The sequence below is a fragment of the Protomyctophum parallelum genome, assembly GCF_964188405.1.
Source record: "Protomyctophum parallelum genome assembly, chromosome: 7".
Classification (NCBI taxonomy): Eukaryota; Metazoa; Chordata; class Actinopteri; order Myctophiformes; family Myctophidae; genus Protomyctophum; species Protomyctophum parallelum.
Window position 1 is genome coordinate 2809804 of NC_139705.1, and position 19692 is coordinate 2829495.

The following is a 19692-nucleotide window of genomic DNA, read 5'->3' on the forward strand; positions in this document are numbered from 1 at the left end:
ATGTTTTTACATTTGGACAGAATACAGACTATCGTCGCATCTGCTGTTTGATTTGTATTAGCAGGCACCGATCAATCACTGATCATATAGGCTAAGTTTATTGCTATAATGTCATTTAATATAGGTATACTTTTACATTTAAACAACCACATATAGGCCTATAGCCTATACCTACTGTAAAGTGAGTATAAACTGTTAATTCAACTGAGGGAAATTAATTAATCAGAATGATACTCTTAATCAGTTAATTACATTTGCATTTACATGAATGAAAAGGTTAAACCAGGCCAACTCTCAGCTCCAAATGGATAGGCTACATTTATCACAATATTATTTTACTGTGTAATCTAACACAAATCTTACAAATGCTGTCACTCAGTTATTTAATTTAGGCAGAAAATATATCACTGAATAGTGTATGCAATTAATGCATTCAAAAGAGCTGAATAAATGTTTTATGGACCCATAATAGTGATTATTATTTAATAATAATAATAATAAAACTTTATTTGTATAGCACCTTTCATGACATGAAATGCAGCTCAAAGTGCTTTACAGAGCAATGGAGCATTAAAAGACAAGCAGTAATGCAATGCAATACAGTGAGGACATGAATAACAAAAAATAAAAGATAAATTAAAAGCAATGTTGTAGAAGTCGGTCTTGAGCTGTGCTTTAAAAATGTCTACAGAGGCTGCCTGACGAAGGTACAGTGGGAGCATGCCGTCGGCCCGTAGAAGCAAAAAGCTGCTTCCCCGTATTTTTTTGTTGCCATTTCTTTAGGCAAAGCGAGCAGGCCAGCAGTGGAAGACCTTAGGGGGGGGGGCGGTTTGGGACATATTTAGGCAGGCAGTCATGTAGGTAGGAAGGTGCGAGACCATTGAGAGCTTTATACACAAGTAAAATAATTTTAAAATCAATCCTAAAAACAACCGGAAGCCAGTGCAGTGAAGCCAAAACTGGAGTAATATGTTCTCTCATCTTAGTTCTAGTTAAAACTCTGGCTGCTGCATTTTGGACAAGTTGTAATCTGTCAGTTGTTTTCTTAGCCAGTCCTGAAAAAAGTGCATTGCAGTATAAATCAAGCCGAGAAAAAACAAAGGCGTGGATTAGCGTTTTTGCATCGTCCAAAGACAAATAGGCTCTGATTCGTGCAATATTTCTAAGGTGAAAAAAGGCAATCTTGGTAACATGATTAATGTGTTTGTGTGTGATTAATTTAAGTTGTTTTGCCATACCCATTTATTTTGCCATAAATCAGATAGCTTTAAGGTACGGCCATGACAGCAATGGTAGGAAAAAAGATATATAATATATTAATCATATTCGGATATTCGGTTTTCGGGGGGCCAACTGTTTCCTATATTCGGTATTCACTGCAGTTTCGGCCAATAATTTCCCTTTCGGTGCATCCCTAGTTGTATGACTGTATGTATGAGTATGTAAATAGTTCAATTCAACTTTGTAAATACAACATTTATTTATTGTTATTTTGTCTTCGGTATAAAAATGAATGAACATTGAACAAGGATACCGTATCTCAGACTCAATCATGTAATAAATAACGTCAAAATCAAGTAATTCCAGTAGAAAATTAACACAAATAAATACATAAAAAGTACATTCATTGCACATTGGGCCCTGGTGTTCCTGACCCTGCTCCAGACCCCAGTGCAGCTGTACCACTATGGTCTGGTATGGCCTCGGCTAGGCCTGGTGGTGCTGTAGGCCAGCAGTCCGGCTCCGCTCCAGAGACTTCCAGACATGGCAGTCTCACGTGATGGTGCTGCTGTAGGCCCGCCGCTGCAGGCCACCTCCTCGCCCGTCTTTGGATACATGCACTCCTAAGGCAGTGGAGAATGAAGGTTTCAGAACCACTGGCTTAACAGGTTATTTGTATGGCAGTAGTGTTACAACTCAGAATTCCCTTATTGTTAAAAAAAAAAAAAGGCTTTTGTGCTTGGGTAATAATTATGTTCTGTTGTGGTCCAATGATGACTTTACAACAGGTTGCCATGTCAAACATTAGAACTTGAAGTCAATACACCACATTAACACAATACATAATTTAACACAGATGAAACCATAAGAAGGTTAAAGTATTAAGTGCATTATACTATACATGGAATAAAGCTAAATATAATCTCAATGTAATGATGTTTTAGGCAGACCAGCTGAAGAAATCATGGCATTTCTGAGACTGTTCATGTTTCTGGAATATGCTTCTAAACTTGTATTCTATTGCTAGTTTGATCACTTTCACCTTAAAATAACATGAATTAATAAATGACTGAAAATAGCCAATCTACAAGCTCACAAGTCACAACATGTCGCACTGCAACGTGTTGTGAGCTTGTATATCTTCTATTTTTGGTGTGGACTTTTCTAGTCCTCTATAGCAGTAGTTCTCAAACATTTGACTGAGTGTACCCCAAAATAACTTTCATTCACGGCACGTCTGAATTACAATTTGTGTCTTACACACACAGCCAGACAGACAGACACACATACACACAACGCATGTTTAGTTTAAGCACAACGTCGGTGGATATTTTTTTCTTTGCAAGGAATCGGGACTCAGGTTGAATCAGATTCGACCATAGACTCGACGTGGTAATAATAATAATAACAATAATATAGTGGCTGTTATTTGTGGTGCACTTAGTTGACATTTGGGGGGGTGGAACGGTTGGGGGCGAGTTGCATGTGGGCTGTGGGTGTCCACAGTGGATTCATGTCATGCATGTGGATCGTTTCGTTCCGTGGGAGGGACGGGGGGAATCGCTTCGGCCTGTGCCGACCGGGGAGAGCTGGTGGCGGGTTGCATCCCCTTTGCTTGCAGCCCCCGGGGCGAGACCTGTGGCTCTCTGGATTCTCCGACATCGTTGTGGGATATTTTTGAATGGGCTGTTTTGTGATTGATTGACCGCATGTATGAAGTTTAAACAACTGAATACTCCGCTAAAATAACTTTAAAGTAAGTAATTAAGTTATTTCGTTCCGTGGGAGGGACGGGGGGAATCGCTTCGGCCTGTGCCGACCGGGGAGAGCTGGTGGCGGGTTGCATCCCCTTTGCTTGCAGCCCCCGGGGCGAGACCTGTGGCTCTCTGGATTCTCCGACATTGTTGTGGGATATTTTTGAATGGGCTGTTTTGTGATTGATTGACCGCATGTATGAAGTTTAAACAACTGAATACTCCGCTAAAATAACTTTAAAGTAAGTAATTAAGTTATTTAACTTACTTCCGACATCTTTCTTTTCCTCTTGTTGCTGTCCTCTGCTCTGCTGCTGCGGGCTGGTGGGGAAGGGGTAGAAATGGCGAGAGCCTGCGCAGTACGGCTGCGCCGTGGCGATGTACACTGCACCGAGAGGGTACATCCCCACTGGCCTTTGGAAGCGAGCGCGGGCGGGGAAAAATAGTGCGTGGCCCAGTGCAGTATCAACAGGACACTTTTTGCGCTCTGTGGAATGGGATGCACTGCGGGCGCGGCGCTGTGACGTCATATACCACGAAATACGCACTTCTCAGTGTCTACACTCCCAATTGGGATTCACCTAATGCCTCTGTAATGACAGGGGTCAACAATGGGGTCCACAAGGTGCTGAAGGAGGAGTGTGGGTTGAAGGAGCTTGTCCTCATCCGTTGTGTGTGTCACTCCCTGCAGCTGGCTGTAAGTCATGCCAGCAAGGACACAGTTCCACGCAGCATTGAATACCTTGTGCGGGAGACGTACAACTGGTTTTGAGTGTCTCCCAAACGAAGAGAGGCTTACAAGGCCATATATGAAACCATCAACCCTGGTAATAAACCACTCATGATCACCAAGGTGTGTGCCACACGCTGGCTTTTCAGCTGTCACGCGTATTTTGGACCAGTGGGAGGAGCTTAAGTTGCATTTTAGCATCACCAAAGCAACTGAGCATTGCTACATGGCTGAGGTGTTGTACAATATGTACAATGACCCTCAGAACGTCCTATACCTGACCTTTCTGAAGTCAGTGTTGGGTGAGGTACAGCAGGCCATTAAGGCTTTTGAGGGGGATAAGGCAGACCCAGTCAAGCTGCCTGATTGCTTGATTAGCTTGATCAAGTCAGTCAGCAGCAGGGTGCTAAATCTCCTGGCAAAGGTTGATGTCCTCAATGAGCCCATAGATGGGTTCATCAGCCCCGAACCCTATCTACCTTTTTGAAACAAAGGCAGATGAGGCCCGCTTGCCAGAAGTAGATGTGTAGCATTCATCATCGCCCTGACCAAAGAGCTGAGGCCTGAGATTGCCTGACAACATAAAAGCACTTCAGGGCATGTCTGTCTTACTCTTCAGTGTTGCTGGGGCTCTACAGCCCATGAAGAGCTTTGGAGAAATCCTAAACATTGCCAAGCTCCTTGGGTACTCTCCCAGTGATATTGATGAGATCATGCAGCAATGGGTAATCCACCTTTGTAAGTGGAATGAACTGCAGGACACCGTGGGCTTTTGGGTTGAAGTGTGGCAGTTCAGGGATACATATACATATGTTGCATCCTGTAACATGGCATATGGTGGTATACTGTCTGTATGTTGTATCGTGCATTTCTATGAGACGTGATCAGCCTGTGCAGCATCAAAGTGCAGTGATGGAAGGTGGAAGCTGTGGTGGATGTATATAGGACTGCAACTATATCCATGACTTTCTAAGCCATTACTCTACATTACTTTGGAAGGATATTCTATGTTTTTTTATTTCTCAACAAATTGATTAACATCATAGCCCCATGTTATATCCGATAATTTGGAAATTATGTAATCGGCCCCCGATTTCTGATCACATATCACATAAAAATAAAAGCATAAAATAACATTAAAATAATAGTAAAAACATAAAACAACATTAAAATAATAGCCAAAAAAAAGGCCTAAAACATTGAGGGCATGAATAAACACAGAGAAAAAGAGAAAATAAAAAAGGTTAAAGCTATCTACAGAGGCTGCCTGTCTAAGCCGTTGGCCCATAGAAGCAGAAGGCTGCTTCACTGTGTTTTATAGAATCCATTGTAGGCGCTATAGGCACTTGGAGCAGGTCAGCAGTAGAAGACCTGAGGCGGTTTGGGCCGGTTTGGGACATATCTAGGCAGGCAGTCATAGAGGTAGGAAGGTGCCAGACCATTGAGAGCTATATAAACAAGTAAAATATACGTTTAAAGTCAATCCTAAAAACTACTGGAAGCCAATGTAGTGAAGCCAAACCGGAGTAATATGTTCTCTGATCGTAATTTGAGTTAAAGCCACATTTTGAACAAGTTGAACCAATATAACTATACTGTCATAGAGGACATGCAGTGTTGCAGAGGTCTCCGGACTTGAACAGGTGAAACACATTGACCAGTGGGAACATAGTGACCGAGCCGACCAGCGAGCCGATCTGTGCCGCGGCGCCGCACCACACGAGGGCGCTGTGGCTCCTGTCTCTCAAGATGACTCCCACCATCACCTTCACGAAGGACAGACTTCCGGTGAAGGAAACCCACGACACCACCTGGAGGTGAACACACCAGAGTTACCGTGTCAGTCAGTCTACTCGCAAAGGGAGCCGCTCAAACATTTTGCGTGCGTTAATGTCCCCGACGTCGATGAGGGAGGCGGAGGAACGAGGCCAACGTGTCGTGCGGCGCTCCCCTCCCGCTTTCTCTACATCTGACCTCACAGGCCTTTAACCCCTTGTGGTGTTATGTTATGATTTAGCTATTGAAAAATAGCAGATCTACAAGCTCATAGCGCACCACCGAGTGGCGCGCTGCGAGCTTGTAGGTCTGCTATTTTTGAAAAATCGAAGAACGACTGACATAGAAACATAGCTTTTTCAGAAAAGTGTCATGATTTAGAAGACGTGTTTTGATCAAAAAAGGTCAAAATGGGTTAAATCCTCTGAACAGACCTTGATTGAACTGTAGCCTATACTTCCCAGTGCTTTTTTTCCCCCTGCAAACTGTCGTACTATGAAGTATTCAATGAATCAAATCAGTCACATGGTCCTCCAGACAGACAGGAAGATGCTAGGGGGTGGTAGGTACATGGTTCTATGTTCTATATCATCCCCACTTACAATGAGAGCCTCTCCTATGGTAGAGTTGTGAAGCAGGGGACAAGGACTCATGGCCGCCATGGCCATGTTGTAGCCTCCGAACCCAGAGCCCAACACACAGAGTACACCTAAGAAGACCAGAGACCTGCAAACAATGCAAAGGACACGACACGTTTACTCCTTAGCAGTGTGTTTTGATTGATTGAAATATTTATTTTCACAGTTTGCAGAATTACAGTAGGCTACAATTCAAGCACAACTCAATACAAAGACTGTTAACTGTGAGTGGACGACCCAATAAACTAAGCATTACACTTGTTTACAAGAGGGTCGACCTTGTGCAATTCATCAAAACATTTAGAGACGTACAAATATACACTTCTATAAAGCCAAAGAGCAGAACGGGAATTCATCAAAAAGGAGGTAAAAAGGTAAAAGAAACAGGGGGGGGGGGGGGGGGGGAGTCAAGGGATTTGCATGTCTTAATGACTGTTGGTAGGGCGTTCCACATTTTGGTGGCATAGGAGCGAAATTAATTTAGTCCCTTGTTTGTGCCGAATCTGGGTTGCACTTGCACATGGTTTGTTGAACTCCCTCTGGTGTTGTGGGTGTGGACTTTGTTGACATTAAGGAAGTATTTAGACAGGTACATGGGTATCTTGGTGGTGTATCGAATCTTGTGGACTAGACCCATTGCAAGATGCTGTACTCTGTCTTCGACCCTAAGCCATTCCAGCCTGTCAAAGTGGGCAGGGGTGAGGTGGGTTCGGGGGGTGAGGCCAAGTAGGAGCCTGACAAGTTTGTTTTGGGAAGTCTGGAGCCTTGTTTTAAGGGCCTGTGGTACCAAGAGGTGCATGCATAGTCGAAGAAACCTTGTACGAGGGCTCCTGTTAGGGTCTTCAAGGTGTTTTTGTTGACCAGTGAGGAGATCCTGTAAAGGAATCTTGTTCTTTGGTTGACTTTTTTGATTACGTTGGTGGCCATTTTATCACCGGAAAGATTAGCCTCCAGGATGGAAATATTTTTGAGCTACCAACTATCAATATTTCAACAAGCAACTTAAATGAAAAACAAACCCAAAGATGCTTATAATGAGCAGAGCAGACATAGCAACACTGGTGACCAGTACAGTATTAGCCTGTTTGGACATTGGAAACAACACAGCCAAGTTGAAGTACATCAATGTTGATTTTGTCGACTAAAACTGTGACGAAAAATGATCGTCGACTACTTAATTGTTTCATTGAAAAAAACTAAGCTATGATGACTAAAACTAAGACTAAATATATTGACAATTTCATCAGCAAATATAAACTATACTAAAATGTTAGGGAGGGACTAGTGGAGAAGAGATCCAGCAGAATGTTTGGTTGCGCATGGGTGTTGTAGCCTACTCTGAAAATAGCTTGTACATTGACATGCAACCAAGTGTAAAATCAGGAATTACGATGCCAGCAAGGTCCGCCAAATTATTGTTTTACTAAATCAACTGTACATTTAGTTGACCAAAATCTTATGATATTTATTTTACTAAAACTAGACTATAACACTAAAACATTGCAGATGACTGAAATATGACAAAAACTTAATTTTATTCAAAACACTATGGGCTCCATTTTCGTCACCGCTAAACCCCTTATCCCTAAACTTCTTTGCCTTTTTTACTACTATGAAAAACATTTTTGAATAGTTGACATGGCCAGTCTACAAGCTCACAACGTGTCAATGTAGATTGCTATAGTTGAACTATTCAAAAATGTTTTTCAAAATAGTAAAAAAAAAAAGGCAAAGAAGTTTAGGGATAAGGGGTTTAGCAGCGGTGACGAAAATGGAGCCCTATAGGACTGAAACTAAATGAAACATTCAAAACCATGTGCAACACTGCAGGACAGTAGGCCTATTATTATAATTAATCATTAATAATATAATAATTATTGTGGGCGGCTGTGGCTCAGGAGGTAGAGCAGGTCGTCCAATGATCCGTGGGTCGGCGGTTCGAATCCTGGCTCCTCCTGTCCACATGTCGAAGTGTCCTTGGGCAAGACACTGACTGAACCCTACATTGCCTCCAATGAGTCGGTCGGTGTGAGCTGTGCCACCGTTGGTGTGTGAATGTGGGAAGTGAGGATGCTGGCGTCGACTGTTCGCCGCTTCACCTCCCGATGTATGACTGAATGAACCGTTGTAAAGTGCTTTGAGCACTTGGAAAAGCGCTATGAAAATGCAATTCATTATTATTATTATTATTATTATTATTATTATTATTATTATTACCTGTTTGTAAAGAACATGGCAACGACGCAGGCCAGCGGGTTGGCCACAGATGCCAGGGCAGCAGAGAGGTGGTAGGCCAGGTTGCCGTAGGGCATGCAGGAGTAGGTCTGCACCGACGGCAGCAGCCCGTTGCTGGCCGCGTTGACCCACACCACCAGGCAGTAGATGAAAGCCAGCTGGTAGACCGAGTGTTTGGGCTTGGCCAGCAGAGGCCTGGACTGACCGCTGTCCTCACTCTGCTGCTGCTGCTGCTGCTGGGCCTTCACATCCTGGGCTGGACATCCTGCTGGACATGTGGAGGAATAGAAGTATAGCTTTTTACTTAACCCATTTTGGTGTTCATAGCATTCTGTTCTACTTTAGCTATTGAAAAATAGCAGACCTACAAGCTCGTAGCGCGCCACCGAGTGGCGCGCTACGAGCTTGTAGGTCTGCTATTTTTGAAAAGTCGAGAAAATGTGGCGCAAGTCTTTGAATATATATTTCAGAGCGAACATTTTTAACTAAAATATTGGCTTCTGGGGGGGTGCCTGGAACTACATATTTTGAGATGGTGGGTCCGTGGCCCAATAGAGATAATTCTGGGGGTCCTTGACATGAAAAAGGTTGAGCACCGCTGACATAGAAACATGGGTTTTTCAGAAGAAAAAAAAGTTAGAAGCCTTTTTTTTATCGACCTCAGTCCAAAATGGGTTAAAGGAGTAGTTCACACAAATTATGACTTGTTTCCTATCAATTATACACCCCATGAAGCCTTGAATTCATGGGAGATTTGTTTTTATGGCATTCCTGAGCCAATAGTTTGATGACCGGCGGAGTCTCAGGTGTCCTAATGAGTCTCCTACTGACCTGATGACCGGCGGAGTCTCAGGTGTCCTAACGAGTCTCCTACTGACCTGATGACCGGCGGAGTCTCAGGTGTCCTAATGAGTCTCCTACTGACCTGATGACCGGCGGAGTCTCAGGTGTCCTAATGAGTCTCCTACTGACCTGATGACCGGCGGAGTCTCAGGTGTCCTAATGAGTCTCCTACTGACCTGATGACCGGCGGAGTCTCAGGTGTCCTAATGAGTCTCCTACTGACCTGATGACCCGCTCATCAAAGTATTGGCTCAGGAATGCGACGAAAACAAAAACAAATCTCTGTGAATTCAAGGCTTCATGCAGGGTGTATAATTGATGTTTTTTTTTCTTAAAGCAGTGGCTTTTTAATTTTGAGGAAAAGCTATAATTCTGAGAGTGTACAAATGGAACGAAATGAGAAATGGGACACTAAAGTGTCTGTTTCTCTAAGACTACAGGGTGTAAGTGGTTAAATACAGTACTGGGCTAAGTAGTAAATATACTCAGTTACTTTCCCCCACTACACACGCTGGGTTGTCCAGGCCCGAGGGGACGGACGCCACGGCGCCTGCAGACACCAGGTTGGCGGTGGACAGGTCGTAGACGGTGCCAGGGAGTCTGTCCAGCGCGCAGAAAGCCGCCAGGCTCACGCACATCATGGCCGCCAAGAAGAAGAAGAAGATCTCCGTGGAGAAGTGCGGAGGGAGATACTGCGTCTGCAGAATCGGATTCAGTTGTGTTGTCATTTTGTCACCATGCAGGTTTTTACAGGTGTATTTTTGAGTAGACGTTTTAGACAATTTTCAAAAGATCTTTTTATACATTTGAAAACTTGTATAAAGATGGAGCATTCTGCATAATGAGTACTTTTACTTTTGGTACTTTATGTACATTTTGAATTTCCGGACTTTCACAGTTTGTGTAACAGACTATTTCTACATTGCAGTATTTATACTTTTACTTAACCCATTCTGGGCGGGAACCCCTTTTGGTGTTTTAACTAACTAACTAACTAACTATATGTTATACTTTAGCTATTGAAAAATAGCAGATCTACAAGCTCATATAAGTGCGCCACCGAGTGGCGCGCTTACGAGCTTGTAAGTCTGCTATTTTTGAAAAATCTTGAAAATGTGTCACAAATCTTTGAATATTTAGTTAGTCATAAGGCTGCAGCAGGAATGTATTGAGGTGTTGGAGTTAGACATAAAGAAAAAATCACACCCGTGTGAACTGAGTGGTACAATCCCCCCCACCTCTCTCTCTCTCTCTCTCTCTCTCTCTCTCTCTCTCTCTCTCTCTCTCTCTCTCTCTCTCATTAGCATCACTATGCCTCTCTCTGTTTCTGGCGCCCCCTACTGGTACTAATAAGTCACACACTCGTGCTCATTAACGTCACATAAGCGGATACATAGTCACATAGTCACGGACATTGCTGGTTGTAGGAGTGGTTGCACCACTCAAAAAGTAGCACACGATATACCTGCAACGAGCTGGAGTCCGCGGTGGCATTGGTGACGTTGGCGCACGTGGCGATGCCGACGCCCTGCGCCAGCGCCACCAGGCCGGGCAGCAGGCCGCTGAGCCCCTCGCCGATGAAGAAGGTGGTGACGTAGTGCGCGGGGAGCCGCGCCATGAACGGCAGGAAGGTGACGGACGAGGTGCAGTCCACCAGCGCCAGGAAGAAGGTGATGACAAAGAAGGCAGTGCTGCGTTTAGCTCCGCCCACCACCGTGGTCCGGTCCCAGAAGAAGGCCAGCAGGAAGCAGGACACCACGCCGATGGACAGGATGCTGGGAAAAAGTACCAAAAAGTATCAATACAATTTACAATTTAGGCATTTAGCAGACGCTCTTAATCCAGAGCGATTTACAGTAAACAAGAACAAAACATGCAGGTAATACTGTTACATCAACTGTGCGACCTCTTTCGGTCATCATGACCATAGGTGAGAGTAGTAACGAAGTTTGCTCGGTAGACAGAGAGCTTTCCCTTCTGCCTCAGCTCTCTTTTCGTCACAACAGTGTGCGGTACAGCGACTGCAATACCGCCCCTGCTGCTCCGATTCTCCGGCTGACCTCCTTCTCCGTCCTTCTCCGTCTTCCCCTCACTCGTGAACAAGACCCCGAGATACTTCGACTCCTTCACCTGGGGCAATGTCTCATTCCCTACTTGGACTGCACCATTCCATCGGTTTCCTGCTGAGAACCATGGCCTCAGATGCTGATTCTCACCCCAGCTGCCGTACACTCTGTGTCTGTGAACCGGTCCAGTGAGAGCTGAAGGTCTTGGACAATTTACAATTTACAATGTAGGCATTTAGCAGACGCTCTTAATCCAGAGCGACTTACATTAGGCAAGAACAAAAAAGCATGGGAATACATCACATAAAAAGCATTTATCATGAAACATGCGTAAGCTAAGAAAGTAACAGTGGAATATCTATATAATGAAACTATACATATAAACTATACATATACTATACTATGCTATACATACAGTATGTACTATGACGTGCTATGACTACATACAATGCAATTATAGTGCTGTCTACATAACATGCTATAAGTCTGTATCAAGTGCTATCTAAGTCTACAGAAATGCTATCTAAGGGGGTAGGGTAAGTGCTATGGGCCATGATGGAGTCTGAAAAGGTGGGTTTTCAGACTACGGCGGAAGATTGGGAGTGAGGCTGCAGTTCTGACTGCAATGGGAAGTGCATTCCACAGATTTGGAGCCAGAAGGGAGAAGAGTTTGGGACGTGTGGAGCGTTGTCCCGGCGTTCTTAGTGAGGGTACTTCCAGCTTCCCTGGACAGATGGTGCCATCAGGACCACATCCTCTGCAAAAAGCCGTGAAGCAATCGAGATCCTGTCCATGAAAATCACAAACAGGATAGGGTGACAATGCGCAGCCCTGGCGGAGGCCAACCCCCGCCGGAAACGAATCCGATTTAGTCCCGAGCACACGGACAACAGCTCTCGTTTGGGGTGTACAGAGATTGGATGGCCCTCAACAAGGTCCCCCTCGACCCATACTCCTGCAGCATCTCCCACAGAACCTCCTCCCGGGGGACCCAGTCATATGCCTTCTCCAAATCCACAAAACACATGTAGGTCTACCAGAAACCTGGCCATATCTGGTCAGTTGTTCCACGGCCAAATGACCAAATGACTGTAACTACTTAATATTCACCAAAACCAGACCAGAACTCCCACCACGGGACTCAGGCAATCGATGAATCCCTTTGCAACCACTATATAAATTGCAAGTATTTCCTACAGCTTTATAAGTCCAAAAATCAGAATTATCCCTTTTTTGTGTGTTCAACCGTGACCTGAAATGTCATGCCAATCCCGCTATACTCATACACACAGTATACCTGTAGATGACGGCGTTCTCTCTCAGCAGGCCCGGTCGCACTTTGTGCATGACGGTGACCAGCAGGGGGCCCAGGTTGGCCAGTTGGATGATGACCGTCAGGTAGGACGGCAGCTCCCAGCCCTCCGGGAGGACGTTGACGATGAGTGGCAGCTCCACCCACAGGCCGTTGACCGCCACCCAGGAGCCCAGGCCGAACGCACAGGCCAGGAGATGGACCAGCAGAGCCATGCCGAGGTCTGGGGGAAGACGCCAGTGTTGTTTATTTAAGTGAAAGTATTTCAACACTGCAATAAAGAAACGCTCTTTAGTCTTTACATGTAAAAAATCCGGAATTCAAAATGTACTTGAGTAAAAGTAAATGTTAATTGGCATCAAAACTTTTTTTTCAAAAGTAAAACAATCTTTTGAAAATAGCAGATCTACAAGCTTTTTTTTCACACTCACCACCTGAACCCTATAGCAACCCACGAGGTGTTGTGTGCTTGTAGATCTGGTGTTTTCAGCCAAGAGATTTGGTGAAGAGGGAATAAAGAGCAGGGACGAACAGACAGAGCCCAAGGTCAAGTTTACTATTGAGGGTTTATGTCTGAAAAATAATTAACATGAATCCACCCGGTGTAAAAAAACCCATTAATTAACACGACACTGATATGACTGTGCTGTCATACAATTCTATGAAGCTCTGTATAATCTATGAAAAAGTTTAATCTGCAGCACAATTTTATAGAATGTGTAGTGTGGGGTCCCTACTTCATCTCTCTCTCTCTCTCTCTCTCATCTAATAGGGGTCCATGGCCTGAAAAACATTGAAGACACCTGCTCTAGCACCCGCTTAGAATGTCATCAACCGATAATCACCAGTAGGTTACTTATCAAGACGATCTTATCGACCTATACTGGGAGCCTACTGTGGGAGCCTAATATCGTTTGATGATCCGCTAGCTCTAGTCTCTCGAGCAAGACTGTTGACTCACACAAATTCCTCCTTGCAAAAGGAAGCGCTGAAAACGATCAGACAGTTGTCGCCCCCTCCCCACCTAATTTCGTCCGTGCAGTCGTGTAAATTCTTCCCACAAATCAAATTAGTTTAAGCATAGCAGTCGGAGATTGTAGAATAGTTGTCTGGCTACACGCAAGACTATATCGATACTCCAACTGTGGCTGGATGACCGGTAACAAGAAGACTCGCCACATTTACCCTTTTTGGCGAGTTATCTTGAGAACTCGCTAAAACGTGAAGAAACGCCAGATGTGAAGAAGCGTCTCCGCGGGGGCGACGCTTCTTCACATTCTGGCGAGATTCTTCACTTTTCCGGGCACTTTCAGCAGCTGCAGCTGCAAGTTTCTGAATGTTCTCAGAGCCTGCATCTCCGCAGGCTGATCTACAAGCTCACAACGTGAGCTCACGACGCGTTGTATATCAGGCAGAATAAATCGTGTTATGTCAGGCAGAATAAATCGTGTTGTGTTTTAAGTTTCTGAATGTTCTCAGAGCCTGCATCTCCGCATGCTGGGGGTGGCTGATCTACAAGCTCACAACGTGTCCGGACGTGACACGTTGTGAGCTTGTATATCAGCTATTTTCAGCCTGCATCTCCGCATGCTGGGGGTGGCTGATCTACAAGCTCACAACGTGTCCGGACGCGACGCGTTGTGAGCTTGTGCGCACCAACTTGAGTGGACTCTAATGTATGTATGTATTTTTTTGGTTTTTCAAATGGACCAAACTACTACTACTACTACTTGCATGTCCAGATGCTCAAAATAATGGTGTGCAGCCCTAGGTATAACCAATGTTTTTACACAGTGAAGAATGTGGAGGACTTAGGGTCAACATTTCAGAGCAATGGAGAGTGAGGAAAAGAGGTGAAGAAATGAGTGCAAGCAGGGTGGAATGGGTGGAAAAAAGTGTCAGGTGTGATGTGTGATAGGAAAGTATCAGCACGAATTACACACCTAAACCTAACCGTAACCCATGTCTAACCAATGCTATGTCTAACCAAAGTATGCCTCCCCCTGTAAACAGCTGTTCTGTTGTATTCAGCAGAGGTAGAACAACCCCGCCTCCTCCTCTTCTCTTTTTTTGAACAGACAAAATGAACATGGAAACACGACAAAGGCAAAACAAGACAAAAGACATACAGTATACAGTACACTTAGTTATTTTTCTTTGCACTGAGCCAGTTGCTCAAACAGACAAGCCTGTTGACATTTTCGGATGACAGGGAGGCTCGTTTCTTATTAACAACATGCCCAGACAGTGAGAACAATCTCTTGCATGGCACGGATGTGGCAGGTGTGGCCAAGTACTTGCGTGCAAGGCAGGCCGATCTGATCTACAAGCTCACAACGTGTCCGGACGCGACGCGTTGTGAGCTTGTTTATCAGCTATTTTCAGCACGGAACACATTGTACGGCGAAGAATAAATCAGGCATGGACACATTGTACGGCGAAGAATAAATCAGGCATGGACATGCACGTACCTCCTCGCTATTTTATGTGGCACATTATGTTCAAACAACAACAAGTTCCCTCCCAACTAAGCTGTTGGAAGCTATTTTTCGTGGCACATTATGTTTAATCAAACAGTTCAAACACCCATCGGCCAAAAGCAACACATCCTCCTTTTTGTTGATTTATTCTTAAAATGGGCTCTGACTACAGGGGTTTTATACTAAATGTACAAATGTAGGCATTTAGCAGACACTCGTGAGTCGTAATACATAACGAATTACAGTAAGCAAGGAAAACACGGTGTTACATCAAATGCATAGAGATAGTGATCTAGGATCATATGTAAATCAAGAACCTAACTTCAGTATAAACAGGCCTACCAAGAGAAAAAAAACAATACTCTGTACACTGAGACTACTACAGTACACATTATATTATAGGATGGACGGACGGAGTGCAAAACATACTCTCTCCACATGCCTTCGGCCTGGTGGAGACAATAATCACACTGATCTTATAGCAGGACTGTAATTATGGTTCAAATCAAAACAATATGCGATTGGATGCTGACATGGCCTCTGCTATATTACTTACTTGTGATACTTTTGTGTGATGCTGTAGTCAGTGTAGTGTGATCAAGTGGGGCATTCATTTACGAAACATGGACATAGGGTTTTCAATCCTTGTATTTTGGTGTTTAAAATATAAATGAACATTTGCCAATCATGCAATCGACCAGGGTTTAACTAGCTTTAACTTCACAGAGATCTGTGTGCCACAAGCATGCAGTTTATCTCAGTGTTCATGGTGTCCAACATTGGAATGTTAGGGCCGATTCATACTCCTATTTTATAGCCGAATAAAAGTCGGTTCGGCTCTGTAGAGCCTACAATGTGACGTCATTTGAGGTTCGGGGGGGGGGGGGCAGGTCCTAAAGTCGGCTCTTCGGTGCTACTGAAAATTTCTGACGAGCCAAATTCATTTCGGCACTATAGCGCCGAAACAGCGGTAAAATAGGAGTATGAATTGGCCCTTACAGTTTGTATTTCTGTTTGCCTTTCAGGCTCCATAACCACAAATTGCACAAGGCAGATATGTCCGGTGATAAAATGGCCACAAACCTAATCAAAAAAGTCAACCAAAGAACAAGATTCCTTTACAGGATCTCCTCACTGGTCAACAAAAACACCTTGAAGACCCTTACAGGTACAATGTTTCTTCGACTATGCATGCACCTCCTGGTACCACAGCACCTCTAAAGCCCTTAAAACTATAGGCTACAGACCACGACACAGCATCTTCAATGGGTCTGGTCCACAATTTCTATACTCCACAAAGATACCCATGTACCTGTTTAAATACTTCCTTAATGTCAACGAAGTCCATGCACAACACCAGAGGGAGTTCAACAAACCATGTACAACCCAGATTTGGCACAAACAAGGGATTAAATTAATTTCGCTCCTATGCCACCAAAATGTAGAACGCCCTATCAACAGTCATTAAGACATGTGAATCCCTTGACTCCTTCAAAACCGCCCTCAAAGGGCACCTACGGACGGCTGCAATTAGAAACTGGCCCCCGTAAAATCTGAATCCCCCACGCCAAATGTGGCGGGAACCCCTTTTGGTGTTTTAACTAAGCATTATGTTATACTTTAGCTATTGAAAAATAGCAGATCTCCTGGTACCACAGCACCTACAAGCTCATACTACGAGCTTGTAGGTCTGCTATTTTTTAGAAAAATCGTGATAATGCGGCACAAATCTTAGAATATATATTCTTTCAGAAGACTTTTTTTTATTTTGACGTCAGGTCTAAATGGGTTAATTGAAAATATTGTGTAAACAAACAAACAAACTAATTAATTTACACAACACTGATGGTATAGTTGCTATAAAGTCTCTAGCTTTGAAATAAATTAAAAAGGTTTAATCTGCAGCAATATTTGCAACATGCAATATTACTCTCAAATATGAAATGAAGACATTTAATAATAGATTTAAAATCCCTTTGCTTCCAGGCTGTGTTACAGGGAACAAAGTGAAGGCTTTGGATGTGATGGAATGTGTGACATCAGAACGTTGTGTCCAGTCAGGTTAACTGTTAATAAATAAATCAATCAATCAAACATTAACCACTTAAGCCAATTCAGAAAATAGAAAAAAAGGCACCAAGCTTGTATATCGGCTGTTTTCCACAAGAAAGAGTGCAGAGCCAAGTATTGAGGGCTGAGTGATTAAATGTCTGAAAATACACATTAAAATGAATCCAGCATATTCATTGAAAATATTGTGTAAACAAACAAACAAAAAAAATGCATTAATTAACACTGATGGTAGTTGTTATAAAGTATATATCTTTGAAAGAAATGAAAAAGGTTTAATCTGCAACATAATTTTATACAATATGTAGTGGGGCTCCCTACTTCATCTCTCTCTCTCTCAGCTATGGGGTCCTTGGGGTGAAAAACTAGTATAAGTTAAAGTCCTTAAAGATGGAGTGCCATGATTTTTTTCCACCCTAAAACATGATCATCAGTTATTAGTATTATTATTATTAATATTATTATTATTTAAGGAGGAAGAATCTCTTAAGAAATTGTACAGTATTGTTAAAATGTATTTATGTGGACATGCCCACCAGTACATTAAGTACCGGTATGCCTGGTGGGTGCACTGAAGCCACACCCACAGCTGTTGTTGTATGATAAAGGGGGAGGGGTTAGGGGATGATATTGTGTGTATGTCACTATGACACTGTTTTTTCAAGACATCATTGCACATAACAACCACACCAAGGGGTCTAATGAAGTAAACATAAACACATGACTAACTGGGGAAAATACAAAAATCACAGCACTCCATCTTTAAAGAAGAAACGTCCTGAATGGAAAACACTATGACGTGACTGGAAAGTGTTTGTGAGGTTATCCCAGAATGACCTCATCACAGCACAGTTGCTGTGCTGCTTAATGTGGATTAATTACAGATTAACATTCCCATTCCTATAGCTTTTATACCTTTTACATATTTGATATTTTGCTAGTGATGTCTTTTGTTTTAGCATAAGAGAGTGAGTTACCATGTCACACACTTTATGTACATTTGATATTTCATATTTTAAACTTGTGAATTAAGTTTGTGAATATTTAAATCCACTATTTTTATACCAGCATGCTGTGAACTTGTGTCGTGACAATGACACTGAATGACAATTGCCCATTTTATGCCATAAACACAATAGTCTGGTTAATTATTTACAATTTAGCTAATAGCTATAGACAAATCCATGGAGTGTAGGAAATCAATGCTGACGTGTCAAGCTGCACTTAACATGCAACACCTCAGCAATGGCTGCGCCCAGGGCACCCTATCTGTGGATTTGTATATATTTAGCTATAAAATCATATAGGCACCACATTGTTGTATGATGGTGTTACGAAAACAGCAGAACTACAAGCTGACAACGAGTTGCACTGCGATGCAATGCAGCATTTGATTGTTGTCTGTTTTGTTTTTACTGAACAAATTCTGAAAAACCTTTCCTCTTAATGACTTGCCCACTATAGGGAAACTAAAGTATGAGGGAACAGAAAGCTGACAGAAATAGAAAAATAATGAGTCACATCATTGTCATTATATTGTCAAGCACCCGTTAAAGCTGTGCAGCAACAGGCATGCGTTCAAGTTGGACAAGGCCGAGTCTCGTGAGGAGGAAGACAAAATGTAAACATATCCCATGTGATGAGCAGTTAGTTAGTTGTTATAAGCCCTTGTGAAACTGCAGTTTTATGGACAAAACAAATTTGCCCTCATTCTTATACTTAATATTATCCTTAGTATCCTGAATGAGTTCACCTATAATTTCCCAGAAGCATATACATACACATAATGTACAAGGAATAAAAGTTGCATAATGTACACAGCGTGAAAAGTCGGCAGTATTGAGCAGTACACAGTGCAACTTCATTTGTAGTACTATATAGGATGAATACTCACACAGGTGGTGCTGTTGTTATGACGTGTATACGGTTATCTGTCATCTTACATGGTTGTAGCAGAGTCATTCACAAACACACACTGGCGAAGCAACAATGCCTTGTGGGTAGTGCAGGTCAGAGTCCAGCCTACTAGTCAACACTACATAATGTGGCTGCACGAGACCTCTGTGTGTGTGTGTGTGTGTGTGTGTGTGTGTGTGTGTGTGTGTGTGTGTGTGTGTGTGTGTGTGTGTGTGTGTGTCTGTCTGTCTGTCTGTGTCTGCCTGCCTGCCTGCCTATTATTTATTAATGACGGCATCTTGTGTATTAGGAACCATTGTGGAGGGTAAGATAAATGCATGTGCTGTACATGTAAATGTTGCACACACAGGCACACTGAATGCCCAACAATGCACCGTGCTGTTCATGAGTGGTTGGATTAGTTTTCAAACGGCCGGGTGGTGGACTCAGACAGTCAGTTCACAGGCCCCTTTCTCTCCCTGACTGTGAAACCGTCATGAATCTCAGTCAGTATTCACAGCAAAGTTTATGAAGTCCATCGTGGAGTGTCTCACCAACTCCATGATTAATCTGCACGGCAACGGCAAGAAGCTGATGGCCGTGCGCATCGTCAAGCACGTCTTCGAGGTCATCCCCCTGCTGACAGGAGAGAACCCCCTCCAGGTACTGGT

At 43.4% G+C, this 19692-nt stretch overlaps 1 protein-coding gene across 1 annotated transcript; it reads right to left on the reverse strand.

Moving 5' to 3' along the window:
- Positions 1-4932: 4932 nt before the first annotated feature.
- Positions 4933-12790, reverse strand: LOC310862402 (solute carrier family 52, riboflavin transporter, member 3-A-like; the record flags this gene model as incomplete). The annotated part of the gene is made up of 6 exons (XM_083770297.1): positions 4933-5516; positions 6084-6207; positions 8337-8605; positions 9704-9895; positions 10663-10972; positions 12561-12790. 6 exons carry the CDS (start codon positions 12788-12790, stop codon positions 5304-5306), a joined length of 1338 nt encoding a protein of 445 aa, XP_083626423.1. The 3' UTR covers positions 4933-5303.
- Between the last annotated feature and the right edge of the window lie 6902 nt (positions 12791-19692).